General features: G+C 40.6%; 1 protein-coding gene across 2 annotated transcripts; it reads left to right on the top strand.

Moving 5' to 3' along the window:
- The first annotated feature begins 720 nt into the window (after nt 1–720).
- stxbp3 (syntaxin binding protein 3) lies at nt 721–16021 on the top strand. 2 transcript variants are annotated; one of them, XR_014530245.1, is made up of 20 exons: nt 721–832; nt 2137–2186; nt 2369–2450; nt 2673–2749; nt 2848–2920; nt 3614–3714; nt 5844–5989; nt 6111–6204; nt 6290–6414; nt 7747–7845; nt 8423–8480; nt 8579–8644; nt 9335–9415; nt 10326–10461; nt 10566–10672; nt 10775–10876; nt 11804–11889; nt 12984–13132; nt 14075–14813; nt 15302–16021. XR_014530245.1 is itself a non-coding variant. In XM_083521392.1 (19 exons), the coding sequence occupies exons 1-19, from the start codon at nt 724–726 to the stop codon at nt 14179–14181; spliced, it is 1848 nt and encodes a 615-aa protein (XP_083377518.1). In that variant the 5' UTR covers nt 721–723; the 3' UTR covers nt 14182–16021. The 2 variants fall into 2 exon arrangements, 1 of the variants encoding a protein (XP_083377518.1); XM_083521392.1 differs by having other exon boundaries at nt 14075–16021.
- The last annotated feature ends 249 nt before the right edge of the window (nt 16022–16270 follow it).

The raw sequence follows: 16270 nt of genomic DNA on the forward strand, positions 1-16270 counted from the left end.
TGTGTGGATTTAATAGCTTTTTGTTGTTGTTGTTGTTGTTGTTGTTTCATTCCATTATGGCCGACTTAGGAGAAGAAATTGATTTGGTCAAAGATACACTTACAAAGACATTTACAAGAACATGGATACATTTGCGATTTCTTTTCTGTAGAATTTGCACAAAAACACATCCGCCTCCTTTTGAAATTCCCAGGAAGACGTTAATGCACAGAGAAATGGACAGAAATGAACAGAAAACCTAGGATAGTTTTATGAGGTTAAATCTGCTAGAGATGATGTATGCGGGCGGTGCTGCTGTGGCTACAGTGAAAGGAGACATGATGAATTGTGTTCATTGGGTTTCTTTAGAAATTATATTCAATTTATCTGTATGAAATTCTGTTCTAATGCGTTTTTCTATAATATATATTTTTTTATAGCCGGGGAGTTATAATGATGGTATTAAGAGGTGGATTGTCAGGTAGGACACCACTGAAGGCCTGCGGGTAAACAAACAAGTTGTAGCTGATATATATATTAAATCCTAAATGAGAGGAACTATGTTAACTTCCATTTTAATACAGTGACGTTTGGGGGGTATAATGCATCATTTAGACATTTATTATCGAAGTTGTTTCTATGAAGAAAGGACATTTTCATAGGATAATTGTTGGCACTGTGCTCCACTGTACTGTAGGAACGCTAGTGCCACGCGGACGCGCACGCAAACGCGCGCGCACAATAATGACGCAATTACGTATTCGGAGCCTGGGCGTTAAAAAAAAAAAAAAAAAAAAAAAAAGCAAAATGGCAGCTGGGACAGATCACGGACTAAAGAAAATAGTTTGGCAACGTAAGTTTATTTGGTTATTAAATGTGTTTTAAAGATGCTGCGTATAGATTATTTAGTAGAGTTTCCTCCACGTGTTGTTTATCAAAGACCCACAAAATATCCGTAAATATATATACGGAAGTTTTCGGTACGTGCAATGGAAAAGGCAGCAACAGTGTTTCCTGTTGTGTTCTGACATCACCTTTCAAAAACACTTTAATTATTAAATATTATTATTAGTATAATTGTCTTTTTTTGTTTTAATTCGCAGTCTGTAGCACTTTAATCAACCTCTGTTTCCGTCGGCAGAACTACGTGGCTTAACTCTTATTTTACTCATAAATATTTAGCGTGTTAATTAATTCAAAATATAATTTTAATGCAAAATAAAAATTTAAAACTAGAGCTGTCATGGAAATTGGGAAAAGAATCAACACAAGTGTGTGAATACGCACATTTTATACACAGTATAAACAACACCCTTCGCATGCGCGTATAAATGTGCATAATATATGCGGATTGGGCGTGTCCTAATTACATATGCATGCATATTCATAAGCAAAATAATTTGTTTTTTATGCCTTTTTTGTTGTTATTTTACATTAATTATCTTATTAAACTTATTACAATTTTACTTTGTCAGCACAATAATAAAAAAAAGGAATAAAGTTACTATGTTGTAATTATTTTGGTTTAATAACATTTTTGGTTTAAAGCAGAAAAAGGAGAAGAAACAGCTTTTTTTGTTTGTTTCTGAGTGAAAAAAGAAAAATCGAACTGAATCATGAAAATGTGGAAATAAATATCACTATATTCATGAATAAATATAATTATATAATGAATAAATTATAAATGGTAAATATAATATAGCGCTCTTTGTGCAGCACGCAGTCTAACAAACAAATCACAGATACGACACGAAACAATTTTCCGAACATCTCAAACAAAAGTATTGATTTTAATTAATAGCATAAGTCATGTACTGATGTAGGTAAGGAGGCCTGGGGTGCAGTCAGTGTTCACATTCATCATGTTCAATAGCTCTTAGCAGGAGATCTTCCACTCCAACCTATGGAAAGTAGATCTTCATGGGGTTGGCTTTGTGCACAGGAGCATTGACATGCTGAAACAGGTTTGAGTCTCGTGGTTCAAGTGGAGGGAGAATTTATTTCTAGCACATCCGAAGACGTCCTAAACAATCCATGTTTAATGGGAAAAGTTTGCAGAAGAACCACATATGGATGGCAAAGGCTGGTGTCCCAATACTTTTTGGATTTGGGTGTATTAATGATTTATTTATTTGTTATTTTTTCGTGACCACACAGGAATTAAGGACACTATTATCGCAGACTGCAGGAAATCGGAAGTATGGAAGGTGAGTGAACGTCTTCAATCTAAATTTCGATTGCAAAACAAATCATACAGTATGCTAAAAAAATTCCTTCATTGCCTAGATTGACACATTTCCTCTCTCTGTGTGTGTGTGTGTGTGTGTGTGTGTGTGTGTGTGTGTGTGTGTGTGTGTGTGTGTGTGTCCTTTGTATGCTCTTCATGTAGATCATGATGCTGGACAGCTTCACCACACGGCTGCTGTCGTCGTGCTGCAAAATGTCCGACCTGATGTCCGAAGGCATCACGAGTAAGCGCACGAAGGTCACATGGGTCAAATGCTTTACTCCGATTGGCCAGCAGGAGTCCATTAGAATTCATTGTATTATTTTATATTCATCCAGAAGTTACTCTGGTGTTTTAATTTGTTCTAGTGCCACCAATTAACAGTAATGATGATGTGTGTGTGTGTTTGTGTGTGTGTGTGTGTGTGTGTGTGTGTGTGTGTGTGTGTGTGTGTCCTGTTTTGCAGTTGTGGAGGATTTGTTCAAAAGCAGAGAGCCGGTTCTGGAGATGAAGGCCATCTACTTCATGTCTCCTACTGCCAAGGTCTGTACTGCATGGTCGGCTAATTTGTGTGTGTATATTGTGTTCATTTATTGTGTAAAGAAAATATTCCTTTTGTGTGTGTTTTTCTGTGCCAACAGTGTGTGGATGCATTCATAAACGACTTCAAACTCAAACCCAAGTATAAATCTGCGTACATCTACTTCACCGACTGTAAGTGTTTATGCCCTATGCTGGACGTTTCCACACGAAACACACCCCTGTGTGTATTTGTAGGATTTCAGGGTTTCCGCAGAGTCTTAAATTTGAACCCTGAAACCCTGGATTTGGATCGGAAAGTCCTTCAAAAATCTCTCGTTCCCCTGCAAATGTGTTTAATGTAATTTTCCTCTATGTATTCTATACCCTGCTGTATGGACAAATGTTTGTGGACACCTGATAATAAGAGTGGTATGTGCTCTTCTTTTTGAACATCCCATTCCACATCTGGTCTCCATTTGTGCTCATTCAGACATTAGTAAAGTCTGGTTTGGAGGTTCCTGAGAAGGTTCCTGGGGTGCAGTCAGCGTTCACATTCATCCCAAATGTGTTCAATAGGGTTGGAGCTCTACAGCAGGAAATCTTTCACTCCAAACCATGGAGAGCAGACCTTCATGGAGCTGGCTTTGTGCACATGATTGTACATTGTCATGGAACAGGTTTGTGTCTCCCAGTTCAAGCGAATGAAAAATGTGATTGTGCCACATCCAGAAACGATCGTGTGCCCACAAGTTTGTGGGAATATTTTGGGGTAAGAAGCACATATGGGTGGAACAGTCAGGTGTCCAAATACTTTTGTCCATATAATGTACATGTGTTTTTTCTTTTCTTTTTTTGTAATGTAATGATTCATTATTTAATTCCCAGATTGTCCGGATGACCTTTTCAACAAAATGAAACTGTTCTGTGCAAAGTACATCAAAGTGTGTAAAGAGATCAACATCTCCTTCCTGCCCTTAGAGACTCAAGTAAGTAGGAGATCTTTATTGCCCCGAACTCTCCAGTGTGTGTCGCAGGCTTCGCACTTCCGGAAATCAGAGCTTTATTGCATGTGCACTTACAAGGAATTTGTTTTGGGGACAGAAGCTTTCAGTTGCACCGTTTTTGTTTTTTGTTTTTTTTTAAATGAAAAAAAAAATGTAAAAGTTATTGCACATTTTTTATAAAGAAAATAAATTGAGTATTAGTGCACAAAAAAAAGTACAGATTTTGATCAGTAAAATGTGGAGACAGCTGGCTGCTGAACTTCGCTTCCGTATGCAGACTCGTCACCGTCATCAATGAGGTCTGTAGAGGTGCAGTAGAGGGAGAAGAGCAGTGGGGAGAGAACACATCCCTGGGGGACACCAGTGTTGATAGTACGGCTGTTTGATCCACTGACAGGTGGAGCTCAGAACAGAGAGCTGGGTTAGTGTTGCGATGATGGTGTTGAAGGCCGAACTGAAGTCCATGAACAGGATCCTCACATAAATCCCCGATTAGATAGATCAGTGGTCTAGATCTACAAGTCGATCGAAAAGGTAGTGTGGGTAGATCGCATGACGTAAAATAGATATTTCTTTATGCATTTTTATAGTAGGTAGATCATTTTGACTTGGTCATTTAATAAGTAGCTCGCATGCTGAAAAAGTGTTTGCACCCCTGGTCTAGATGTTGCGAGATGAAGTGCAGTTCCATGTAAGTCCCTCAGTAAGCAAACTGCAGGGGGTCCAACAAGGGTCCAGTGATGTCCCTCAAATAAGTCAACACCAGTCTTAATGATTTCATGACCACAGATGTTAGGGCAACAGGTCTGTAGTCGTTAAGTCCAGCGATTTTTGGTTTCTTTGTGATGGGGATGATGGAGGAACATCTAAAGCAGGTAGGCACTTCACACAGTTCCAGTGATCTGTTAAAGATTCTCATACAGGCTGGTGAAAATCTGAAGTACAGGAGGTGTTGATGGTGTGAGACCAGGATCTACAGTACAAATCTACAGTAAAACTCATTCAGGTGATCAACCAGTTGTTAATTCCCTACAGAGCTGTGGGACGGTGTCTTGTAGCGTGTGATGTCTCTCAGGCCTTTCCACACTGAAGCAGTCAGCGTTCACATTCATCAGGTTTTCCATAGGGTTTATAGCTCTATAGCAGGAGATCTTCCACTCCAAACCATGGAACGTTGTTCGCTTTTTAGAAATCGCCAAACACCAGCAGGTTCTTTAGCCTTGTTTATATCAGGAAGTTCCTTTACTCAGAAGTACAGGAACTGAGTCGAGAAACGACAGAAATTCCTTCAGGCCACGTGTTACTGCAGTTTCTCAGGGAGTGTGTTGACTGCAGGAAGTGGAACACACAATATTACAGGTTGCGGTTGATCGTTTATCGAACCTGTGTTTAATATGATCTCCTTCTTTTGAGCACATGTTCAGTCGTTAAGCAGAACCTTGTTATTACATTACTTTATAATGATAGTCCTTCTAGGTCATGTATACACTTTAAAAGTAGTAGGACAATTTACACACTTTTTTCCAGCCATATGTGGTTTCAGACTGTTGTATAGGGTGTCTGGTTGCAGTAGAATGGAATTTCCCTTTCACTGATATGTACTGGTGTACAGATATGCTTTATATGGGTTGGAGAGCTCGAGTGGCCTGTTATAGAGCTCTGACCTCAACCCCTTTTGAACACATTTGGGAAGAACTTGAACCCTTGTGGCTGAATGAGCTCAAATCTTTGAGATCTTGTGGAACATCTTCCCAAAGGAGTGGAGGTTCTTATAACAGCAAAATTCAGAGGAATTTGGATGTTCAAAAAGCACATACCATATCTTATGAGCAGGTGTCCACAAACGTTTGTCTGTATAGCGCCGTGAATTTCTTTCTATTCTCAGTCTGGGGCCGGAGCACAGTGTCAGCCATGATACACCACCACTAATGCATGATGGGGTTCAGGGCCTCACTCTAGGGCCCAATTTGTGGCTGCTTGGGGAGGCCTTGGGGTTTAATCTCCTGGTTATTTTATGAGTAATCTTAAGTATTGAACACTGCTTTTTGTTCTTTTTCAATTTGATTCGGTTGCATTTAATTAAAAGTGTGTGTGAATGTGTGTGTATGCAGGTGTTCACCTGTGATAAACCAGAGGCCTTCAAAAACATCTACAGCCCTAACAGTCAGGATCGAGGAACCACCTTCGAGAGCATCGCAGATCAAATTGTCAGTCTGTGCGCCACCCTGGACGAGTATCCCGGCGTCCGATACAGGAAGTGAGTGAAAACATGGCTTCTCGGGGTATCACACATCAGGAGCAGGAGTTATGACAGGGAATGTAGTAATGAAGTCGAAAATATTGGCCCCTGCTTCGCAAACGCTAATGTTTTTGTGCAGGGATTCAGGATTGGATTATGCTAAAATGCTGGCCGAGCTCGTGGATAAGAAACTGGCACGACATTACGAGCTGGACGACGACAGCAAGAAGAAGGTTGCCTGTATTTCTCTCCTAATGCTCTTTCACTGCACCATTCTGACTTTTTCTCCTTTAACTGCGTGTGACCTCTGCACTTTAGGAAAAGACCCAAGCTCAGCTAATCATAGTGGACCGTGGGTTCGATACCGTGAGCCCGATTCTCCACGAGCTGACGTATCAGGCGATGGCTTACGACCTCATACCCATCAGCAACGACACCTACAAGTATAGTCTTCTCTTTAATTATATATTCATCCACTCTGAGATACAAAGACATCAATTCAGTTTTTATTTAAATTTTATGTGCGCAGTGAAAGATGTAAAATTCAAAAACGTTCATACGACCTGTGCTCCTGATTCCTTTCATCAGTCAGTCAGTCAGTGAGTCAGTCAGTCAGTCAGTCAGTGAGTCAGTCAGTGAGTCAGTCAATGAGTCAGTCAGTGAGTCAGTCAGTCAGTCAATGAGTCAGTCAGTGAGTCAGTCAGTCAGTCAATGAGTCAGTCAGTCAGTCAATGAGTCAGTCAGTCAGTCAATGAGTCAGTCAGTCAGTCAATGAGTCAGTCAGTCAGTCAATGAGTCAGTCAGTGAGTCAATGAGTCAGTCAGTGAGTCAATGAGTCAGTCAGTGAGTCAATGAGTCAGTCAGTGAGTCAATGAGTCAGTCAGTGAGTCAATGAGTCAGTCAGTGAGTCAATGAGTCAGTCAGTGAGTCAATGAGTCAGTCAGTGAGTCAATGAGTCAGTCAGTCAGTCAGTCAGTGAGTCAGTCAGTGAGTCAGTCAGTCAGTGAGTCAGTCAGTGAGTCAGTGAGTCAATGAGTCAGTCAGTGAGTCAGTGAGTCAATGAGTCAGTCAGTGAGTCAGTGAGTCAATGAGTCAGTCAGTGAGTCAGTGAGTCAATGAGTCAGTCAGTGAGTCAGTCAGTGAGTCAATGAGTCAGTCAATGAGTCAGTCAGTGAGTCAATGAGTCAGTCAGTGAGTCAATGAGTGAGTCAATGAGTCAGTCAGTGAGTCAATGAGTGAGTCAATGAGTCAATGAGTCAATGAGTCAGTCAGTGAGTCAATGAGTGAGTCAATGAGTCAGTCAGTCAGTCAGTGAGTCAATGAGTCAGACAGTCAGTCAGTGAGTCAATGAGTCAGACAGTCGGTCAGTGAGTCAATGAGTCAGACAGTCGGTCAGTGAGTCAATGAGTCAGACAGTCGGTCAGTGAGTCAATGAGTCAGACAGTCGGTCAATGAGTCGGTCAGTGAGTCAATGAGTCGGTCAGTCGGTCAGTCGGTCAGTCGGTCAATGAGTCGGTCAGTCGGTCAGTGAGTCAATGAGTCGGTCAGTGAGTCAATGAGTCGGTCAGTGAGTCAATGAGTCGGTCAATGAGTCGGTCAGTGAGTCAATGAGTCGGTCAGTGAGTCAATGAGTCAGTCAGTCGGTGAGTCGGTGAGTCAGTGAGTTAGTGAGTGAGTGAGTCAATGAGTCAGTCTGTCAGTCTGTGAGTCGGAGTCAGTGAGACAGTCAAAGAGTCAGTCAGAAAACTGAAACGTGCATGTGGTTTGTGTGCCAGGTATAAAGGGAAGGATGGATCAGAGAAAGAAGCTTTACTGAATGAACATGATGAGCTCTGGATGAAACTGCGACACATGCACATCGCCGAGGTCACCGCGTGAGTAACTATCGCCGCAAGTGATTAAATACATCCCCTATTCCAAAGCAGTTGGGACATTTTTTTGCTGTAAAATGCATACAAACTGAATGCAAATCTCGCAACAGAACACAAAAAAAATCGAAATATACAAAAATCAAATATTTCAGAAAACGTACCATTTTAAGAAAAAAAATTGCCTGCCTGCAGTTCAGACTTTTTGAAAGTATCTCAACGATAAATACGGCAACAAACTCTAAATCAGGCAATAATGGGACAACATTCCTCTCCCAGAATTCCTGCAGACTTTTACAGAATGCTAAAAGAAGACATGATGCTACACCGTGGTGAACATGAGCCTGTTTTTACTTTTTTGACGCGTGTTGCAGTCATCAATTTCAATTCAATCTCTTGTGAATAAAATGCGGGTTTATGAGATTTGCGAATCATCGCGTTTCTGTTTTTCTTCACATTTTACACAACAGTTTTGGAATTGGGGTTGTACATTAGGTTGAAAATCACCGCTTCTGCAAAGTTCGCTTTAGCATTAAATGATCCAAATGACACTTTTCTAATGAAATGCTTCGTCGTCCTTCAGGCAAATTCCCAAACTGGTGAAGGAGATCGCGGCTAACAAGAAGCAGCCTGACGGAAAGGTACGCACTTCTTCTTGTTTAGCATCCCATTAAGGTCAAGATTCTCTCTGCCCCGTGACTCATTTCAGACTTTTGTGTTCTTTTGTTCCCGACATCAGATTTCAATAGGAGGATTATCCCAGCTCATGAAGCAGATGCCCTCGTTCCGTAAACAGGTCACTCAGGTACGTATCGCCTGATTCCTGGCCCCGTGTCTGGGGACATGTGTCCTAATACTCGCACGCCACGCTCCTGGTTTCGCAGAACACTTCCTGGAAGGTTTCCTTTCAGTGCCGAGATGCGATCGGTGCCTTGCCCTGACCTCCATTTCCACATAAAATCTCTACCTGTGTTTAGCATTGTTTCAAATGCTGCACGTGTGGACCAACGTTTGCTCTGTCCAGCCAAACAGGACATGACATCCGAAGTCATTGTCTTTACTTCAAATCCGATTTTGCTTCAGTTTTTGTGCAGTTCAGGGACATGAGGTACCTGTAAAAAGCACTTTAACCCTTTCATACATTTTTAAAAAGCTGTTTATGATTTTCTAACCCTGAATCGAAAGACTATTAACTACTATTGGTATCTTAATAGGCACAATTCTACCCTTTGGCACATAACAGATGTATTTTTCTGTCACGGAATAAAAACGTATAAGAAAAATAGAAATAAAATCTGTATAAAAGTTTTTTTTGTATTTTTTTTTAAAACCTAAGTAATTTTTTTAAATAAATTGAATAAACACTTATTCCTAATGCATGAAGTGTACAGCGTGATGCCTATTCTTCAGTACACACGTTTCCATATTTATTGTGGCTCGTGTCACGTTGCGAAAACGTATTGATTGATCCTATCTCTGTTTTTCCTCTTCCCAGAAAACCGTTCATCTCACCCTAGCAGAGGATTGCATGAATAGGTTCCAGAGCTCAGTGGAGAAGCTGTGCAAGGCGGAGCAGGTACAGCGGAAATCCTCCCTTTTTTGTGCTTATTTTTAAATATAAATATAAATAAATATATATATATACAGTACAGACCAAAAGTTTGGACACACCTTCTCATTCAAAGAGTTTTCTTTATTTTCATGACTATGAAAATTGTAGATTCACACTGAAGGCATCAAAACTATGAATGAACACATGTGGAATTATATATGGAATTATATACATAACAAAAAAGTGTGAAACAACTGAAAAATGTCATATTGTAGGTTCTTCAAAGTAGCCACCTTTTGCTTTGATTACTGCTTTGCACACTCTTGGCATTCTCTTGATGAGCTTCAAGAGGTAGTCACCTGAAATGGTCTTCCAACAGTCTTGAAGGAGTTCCCCGAGAGATGCTTGGCACTTGTTGGCCCTTTTGTCTTCACTCTGCGGTCCAGCTCACCTCTAAACCATCTCGATTGGGTTCAGGTCCGGTGACTGTGGAGGCCAGGTCATCTGGCGCAGCACCCCATCACTCTCCTTCTTGGTCAAATAGCCCTTGATGCCTTCAGTGTGACTCTACAATTTTCATAGTCATGAAAATAAAGAAAACTCTTTATATGAGAAGGTGTGTCCAAACTTTTGGTCTGTACTGTGTGTGTATATGTATGTGTATATATATATATATATATATATATATATATATATATATATATATATATATATATATATATATATATATATATATATATATATGTGTGTGTGTGTGTGTGTGTGTGTGTGTGTGTGTGTGTGTGTGTGTATATGTATATGTGTGTATATATATATATATATATATATATATATATATATAACACACACACACACACTTGTTGTTCTGTGTAATTGATTAGCCCGTACTAACTCAGTCTGACTTTGCCCTAAGTGTACATTCCTGTTTTTGTAGGACCTTGCGGTCGGTTCAGACGTAGAAGGTCTGAGGGTTAAGGACCCCATGAGGACGCTGCTGCCCATCCTTCTGCACCCCTACAGCACCCACGACAAGATCCGTACCGTACTGCTGTACATCTTCAGCCTCAACGGTGCTTCATCTCACTGCATTTCACCCAGCACGCATAGAGAAGGCTGAAGCTGGTCATGCTCTCTGAACGATGTGTGATTTATTTATTTATTTTTCTCAAAACAGGGACGACCGAGGAGAACCTGAACAAGTTGGTTCAGCACGTGAAGATCGAGACAGAGCGGGAGTACATCACCAACTGGAAAGAGTTAGGGGTGCCGATTATCAGCTCGGTAAAGTGGGTTTGGGGGGATTCTATTCATTTGTCCATAACATTTTCTTAAATGGCTAAAAATTCCGTTTTTCTACACGTACGCGTTTGTGCTTTTCTGCAGTCAAGCTTGTTTTGCTCCCGGAAGCTGGCTAGAAGAGATCGCTCCCAGGAGGAGACCTACAACCTTTCAAGATGGACGCCGGTTATCAAGGATGTGATAGAGGTGAGCTGTTTACTTTTCTCAACACCATTCTGCCACTCTGGTTTTTACCATTAGCAAGTAGGACTGTAGAATAGGAAATTTGGCCAGGAAAGGAAGTAGATACTAAAAATAGCAAAACAGGAACATAATCAGCGATGGTATAGTGTGATTAGGAGTTCCTGGTACGAGGATCATTTTTTCAATCGCCCTTGTTGCAGGGGTTCATTTCTTTTACGCCACAACATTCTGCTACTCATTGTATTTTTTCATGTATTAAATAATGACACTTAAGTTTTTGTATTTATTTATAGCTGGCGTCTATAGGGTGACGTACGAGGAGGTTTCAAAAAGTTTTGAGACTAGTTTCATAACATGGCAGCACGGGGCTGCACACACAGTCACAGGGAGCACTGACCTTCATAAGTCAATGTGCCAAAAGACATCGTCCTGTGTACATCGGGAGCTCTCCTCAGACGTGTGTTTTTCTCAGAAACAACACAAGCTCACTTCCCACCCTACTCGCCGGATTTGACTCCCCAAAGTTCAAGATCCAGCTCACTGTTTTGACACCGTTGCAGAGATCCATCACTAATAGCAGACGGTGCTATTGAACCTTCACACTGGACTTGCTGTATTGAAACTCAGCCTGGCACGCGATTGGCTGCAGATGATGTGATGCTGGAGCTGATTTCCTCCTGAGAACCAGGCCACTGGTCCGGTGGGACCGAGGGTGTGGAAGTGTGTCTGATTGATCACACATATCACGTACCTCGCTTGCCCTTTTAATCGCACAGCAGCGAGAAAACCGAGAAGCCCACAATCATAGCCACAATCGCCAAATAATTTATTCAGCTTATCACCTAGGAGATTGTGAAGATAGAGAGAAAGCAAGCAAGGAAATGTGATCTTGGTGACTGTGTGTGTGTGTGTGTGTGTGTTTTGTGGCAGGATGCCGTCGATAACAAGTTGGACACGAGAGACTGGCCACACCAGTCCGAGTGTCCCGCTGCATGGAACGGATCCCGAGCCGTGAGGTAATCCAGCCACCGCTCGTCATTAGCACGTGTTTTCGCTGTAAATCAGGTCCACATACATTGTACTAAAAATATAATTTATATAAATTTTGTTTCATACAATTATTTCAATACAAATGTTGACACACACGAACACAACCCTGATCCTTTTTAACATCGGGTTGTGTATCATGATATTAAAACGTCATTAATGGATCTTTAAAGTTGAATCGACTAATACATCGGTTTTGCCGATTAATCGGCATCAATAGTCGATTTATGTAAATATCGGCTATTGGCAAAAATCCATACCGATAGTTTTTCCTGTCTGCTGTCATTATACAGTACAAGGGTGGCCTCTAGAGGTAAATCAATGACACCACATGCTGATTGTTTTTGTCAGTTTACATGCTGCACAACCGGCATTAATATTTATTGATTAAAAATGTATTAATTATATTTACCAATTAATATATTCATATTTCTTTCATTTAGCACCTTTTCAAGATTCAGTACTGTTTTCTTTCTCTTTTTATTATTGTAATCATGTTCAGTATTATTTTACATAGTGGGTTATGTTTGCTTGTCTTTTGTTCGGCATCAATTTTAAAAACTATCGATTGCCTAATCGGCAATTACGATCCATACGTGCTCATATACGTCTCTCTCGTTCCTTCCCTCATGCTCACAGAGTCGTGAGGTAAGATTTATTGACGCTTCTCTCTTCCATAGATCACATGTACATGATACGAGTAAACGTATTCTTAAGAATCAGAGTAATTTAGTGAGCAAATAGGAAAATTGTTGAGACGTTTCCAGATTTGTGTGGTACTTCCCCAAAGAAATTCAGAGGCCCACAAATGTATAGGACGCTCTTTGGATGTGGTGACATAAAGGTTTAAACCAGGAGACCCAAACCCTACAGCATGATGGTACCCTTGTGCACAAAGTCAGCTCCATGACGTTCTGCTTTACATGGTTGGGAGTGGAAGATCTCCTGCTATACAGCGTTAACCCTATTAATCAGCTTTGTGATGAATGTGTCCGTCGGGGTGTGTGTATAAACTTGTCATCCTGTATGGTACAGCGTTACGATTTGTCCTGCTTTTCCTCAGCGCAAGGCAGAAGCCTAAGCCGAACTCCCCAGACGACCACAGGAGCGGCTCGCGCCTTATCATCTTCATCCTGGGCGGAGTCTGCTACTCAGAGATGCGCTGTGCCTACGAGGTCACCAAAGCCAGCAAGTCCTGTGAGATAATCATCGGTGAGTACAAACCAGCTGCTGTTTTATTCACAGCAATGTGACTTTTTATTTTCAGTTATAGAAGACTTTTTTTTTTTTTTTTTTATCATTTTAGAGTTAAAGCCACATTGCAGAACAGCTGATCAAATGAAAAATGTATCTTAATTTTTAAATGATCGCAGACTTTTTCCTGCGGATATTGCTTTTTTAAGTAATTTCGTAACCACACAGAGCAGTCATGTGTTCACGTGAACTGGGCATGTAAATCAGCTAACAACAACGGCTAGCGGAGGAGCAGAAAAGTCTCTTGCTGTAACTTTTCTGGAACCAAACCAGATTCGTGACTCAAAAGCCGTAATGTGATCCGAACCGTGAGTTTTGTGATCCGTTGCACCACTAGCACTGATAGTTGACCCTTGGAACTTGCACACTATACACAACACAATGTATAAATACAAACAAGGAAAAAATTACATATTGCAGGTAATATTCATAGTGTATTAACTAAAGTTAACTAAATTTATTTAAAAAATGTATTTAAAATTTAACAAATGAACAACATTTCTACGGAATTTATTAACTTTGCATATTGTCACAAATGGGGATTTTACTTTAATGCGTTACCATTGCACATAAATCAAACAGTCATGCTTACAATGGTCATGCTTTTTTTTTTTTTATCCAGTATCCATTTAAAAAAACCTATTGAATGATTAATCGGTTATCGGCAAATGCGATTCACCCAAGCTATCAGTATTGGTGAAATCCACTATCGATTGACTCCCTCTAGTGGTGATAAAAAGATATGGAACATTTTACGGAAGGAGTCTCCAGTCTCAGTAGCTATAAACGGGTGTAAAAAATGGCAAAACATCATTGTATGCTGTTGTAGGAAAAATATTTAGGATTATGCTGCTATGAGATGTAGATTTTAAATTAAGAGTTTTTGTTCCATCTGTGCAGGTTCCACTCATGTCCTGACTCCCACCAACCTGCTGGAGGACATTCGAGATCTGAGCAAGAAACCCATGGAGACTTTCACAGTAGTGGATGAAAAAGCCAGCTGCTAAACTTCCTCCTTTGATCCTTCTCCTCCTCCTCCACTTCCTTCGATCTCTAAAACATTCAGCATTGCAATTAGAGGATCGGAGGGAACTCGCTTTTTTTTTGGTTCTACGCCACACACCTGGCACAGGTAATCACTAGTCGCCTCAGGTGTGGAAAGAAAGCAGACGGATCCGTGATAATCGGACCTCGTCATACAGCTCGAACAAATGTCAAGAAGATGATTCCAGATTTGCAGGGTTTATCTAAGCAACATCAGGTGGTTTAACATTGTTCAGGTTTGCGTGAAGACGACCAGGAATGAAGAGATGTTTCATAAACCCCACGTGAACCACTTTCCTGGACATTCTGTGTCTTTTGGAGCTGAAATGCTTGTGTTCATATTCATTTGCGCTAAATATAATATACACTATACGGACCAAAGTATTGGGACACCTAATGTTTTCCTCCATATATGTGGTTCTTCTCCAAACTGTTACTACAACGTTTTAGGCACACAAGTGTACAGGATGCGGTTTCATAAAATTTTAGACCCCCGTTCCAGCATGATGGTGCTCATGAAGATCTGCTTTATTTGGGCTGGAGAGGAAGATCTGCTCTAGAGATATCATTCCTACTGAGCACTTTTGGGATGAATGTGAACACTGACTGCACAGCAGGCCTCCTCACCTTCTCACCTACATCAGAACCTGACTTTACTAACACACTTCAAACACAAATATCCATAAGCACACTACAAAATGTAGTGGAACATCTTCCCGGGAGAGTGGAGGGAATTCTGAAAGCTAATTGAGCCTAAATGTGGATTGTGATGCTCAAAAAAGCACCAAACTTATGACCAGGTGTCCACAAACCTTTGGCAATATAGTGTATCTCTCAGTGGAAAGTCTTTGATTCCATTGAATGTTCTAGAACCAACTTACTTTGTCTCCAGAGTTGCCCAGTGTTGAGGTGTGAAGAAGGTATACAATGTGGACAAATGTTTGTGGACATTTGACCATATGATTTTTGTGTGTATCCACAATTAGTCTTAGTCTTCTGCGAAGATGTTCCACTAGATTTTTTGGGGGGAAATTGTTCTCATTCAGTGATGTAGGTGAGAAGGTGAGGAGGCCTGGGGTGCAGTCAGCGTTTACATTCATCCTGAAGGTGTTCTATAGCAGGAGATCTTCATTCAATGGAAAGCACATGTTCATAGTGCACCGTCATGATGGAACAGGTTTGGGATTTTCTTCTTCAAGCTTCAGCATCTGGATTCATCCCATACTATTGTGTGCCTCTGAATTTGGTGAAGATCCAGCTGGAAAAGTATTAATACGTCGCTCGCTGGCTTTTTCAAACCGATCTCTGAACAACCCAATGGTTATTGAACTATAGAAAACAGTGCCTTCTGTTCATAGATCACTGGAACCGCAATCCGTTTTTATTAATACAGCATTAATTCAGCCTTTAAGTGGGCACAGGTTTTTCTTTTTCTTCTCAGAAAAGTGTTCAAGAGACTCCTTATCGCTGTCTTGTATGTACACCAGCCTCGAATTTACCGTCTACTGCATTTAAAAAAAAAGCTCTGTGTTCAAGTTCCTCACGTCTAATCAACATCACGTTCCTCACAGCCGACTCCGGACCTTCACCCGTGTGCCTTTTTTTTTCTCCCGGAACAAATCGCAACAAAATGTAAATACACTGTACATGTATGTTTGCGTAGACGTTCGGATTAACCATATTTGTGTGCACGATTTTGTTGCGCTTTTACGCGTTTAATCATCAGAATGCGTTTTCTGAACGAATATAACGAACCTGACTTTCTATTAAACAACTGACGAATAAATTAATGATGTGCTTCCATACGGCGTTGAGCTTCGGATACTTTATTACACCACAGTAATCAGAAACCTGAGGAAACTTGTGTAATTTTTTTTTTTTTTTTTTGGAGTTTTAGGGGTTTTTTTGGATGGAAAAATGAACTCGGATTGAAATCCCGAGTTTTGATTTACACCCGTTTAAATACTGGATGCTGTCATTTTTATATTTTAAGCAATGTCTGTCTCAATCTGGACATTTCTTCATCCAGCTTTGGTTTGAAATCAACTCTAT

Source organism: Silurus aristotelis (assembly GCF_946808225.1).
Source record: "Silurus aristotelis genome assembly, chromosome: 19".
NCBI lineage: Eukaryota > Metazoa > Chordata > Actinopteri > Siluriformes > Siluridae > Silurus > Silurus aristotelis.

What these genes read in the sequence shown, in the direction of transcription:
- stxbp3 (XM_083521392.1), top strand. Translation starts at nt 724, where the DNA reads ATGACGCAATTACGTATTCGGAGCCTGGGCGTTAAAAAAAAAAAAAAA. An exon ending in TCCGTAAACAGGTCACTCAG is followed by an intron (nt 8,645 to 9,334) that starts GTACGTATCGCC and finishes TCCTCTTCCCAG; the next exon opens with AAAACCGTTCATCTCACCCT. An exon ending in GGGTGCCGATTATCAGCTCG is followed by an intron (nt 10,673 to 10,774) that starts GTAAAGTGGGTT and finishes GCTTTTCTGCAG; the next exon opens with TCAAGCTTGTTTTGCTCCCG.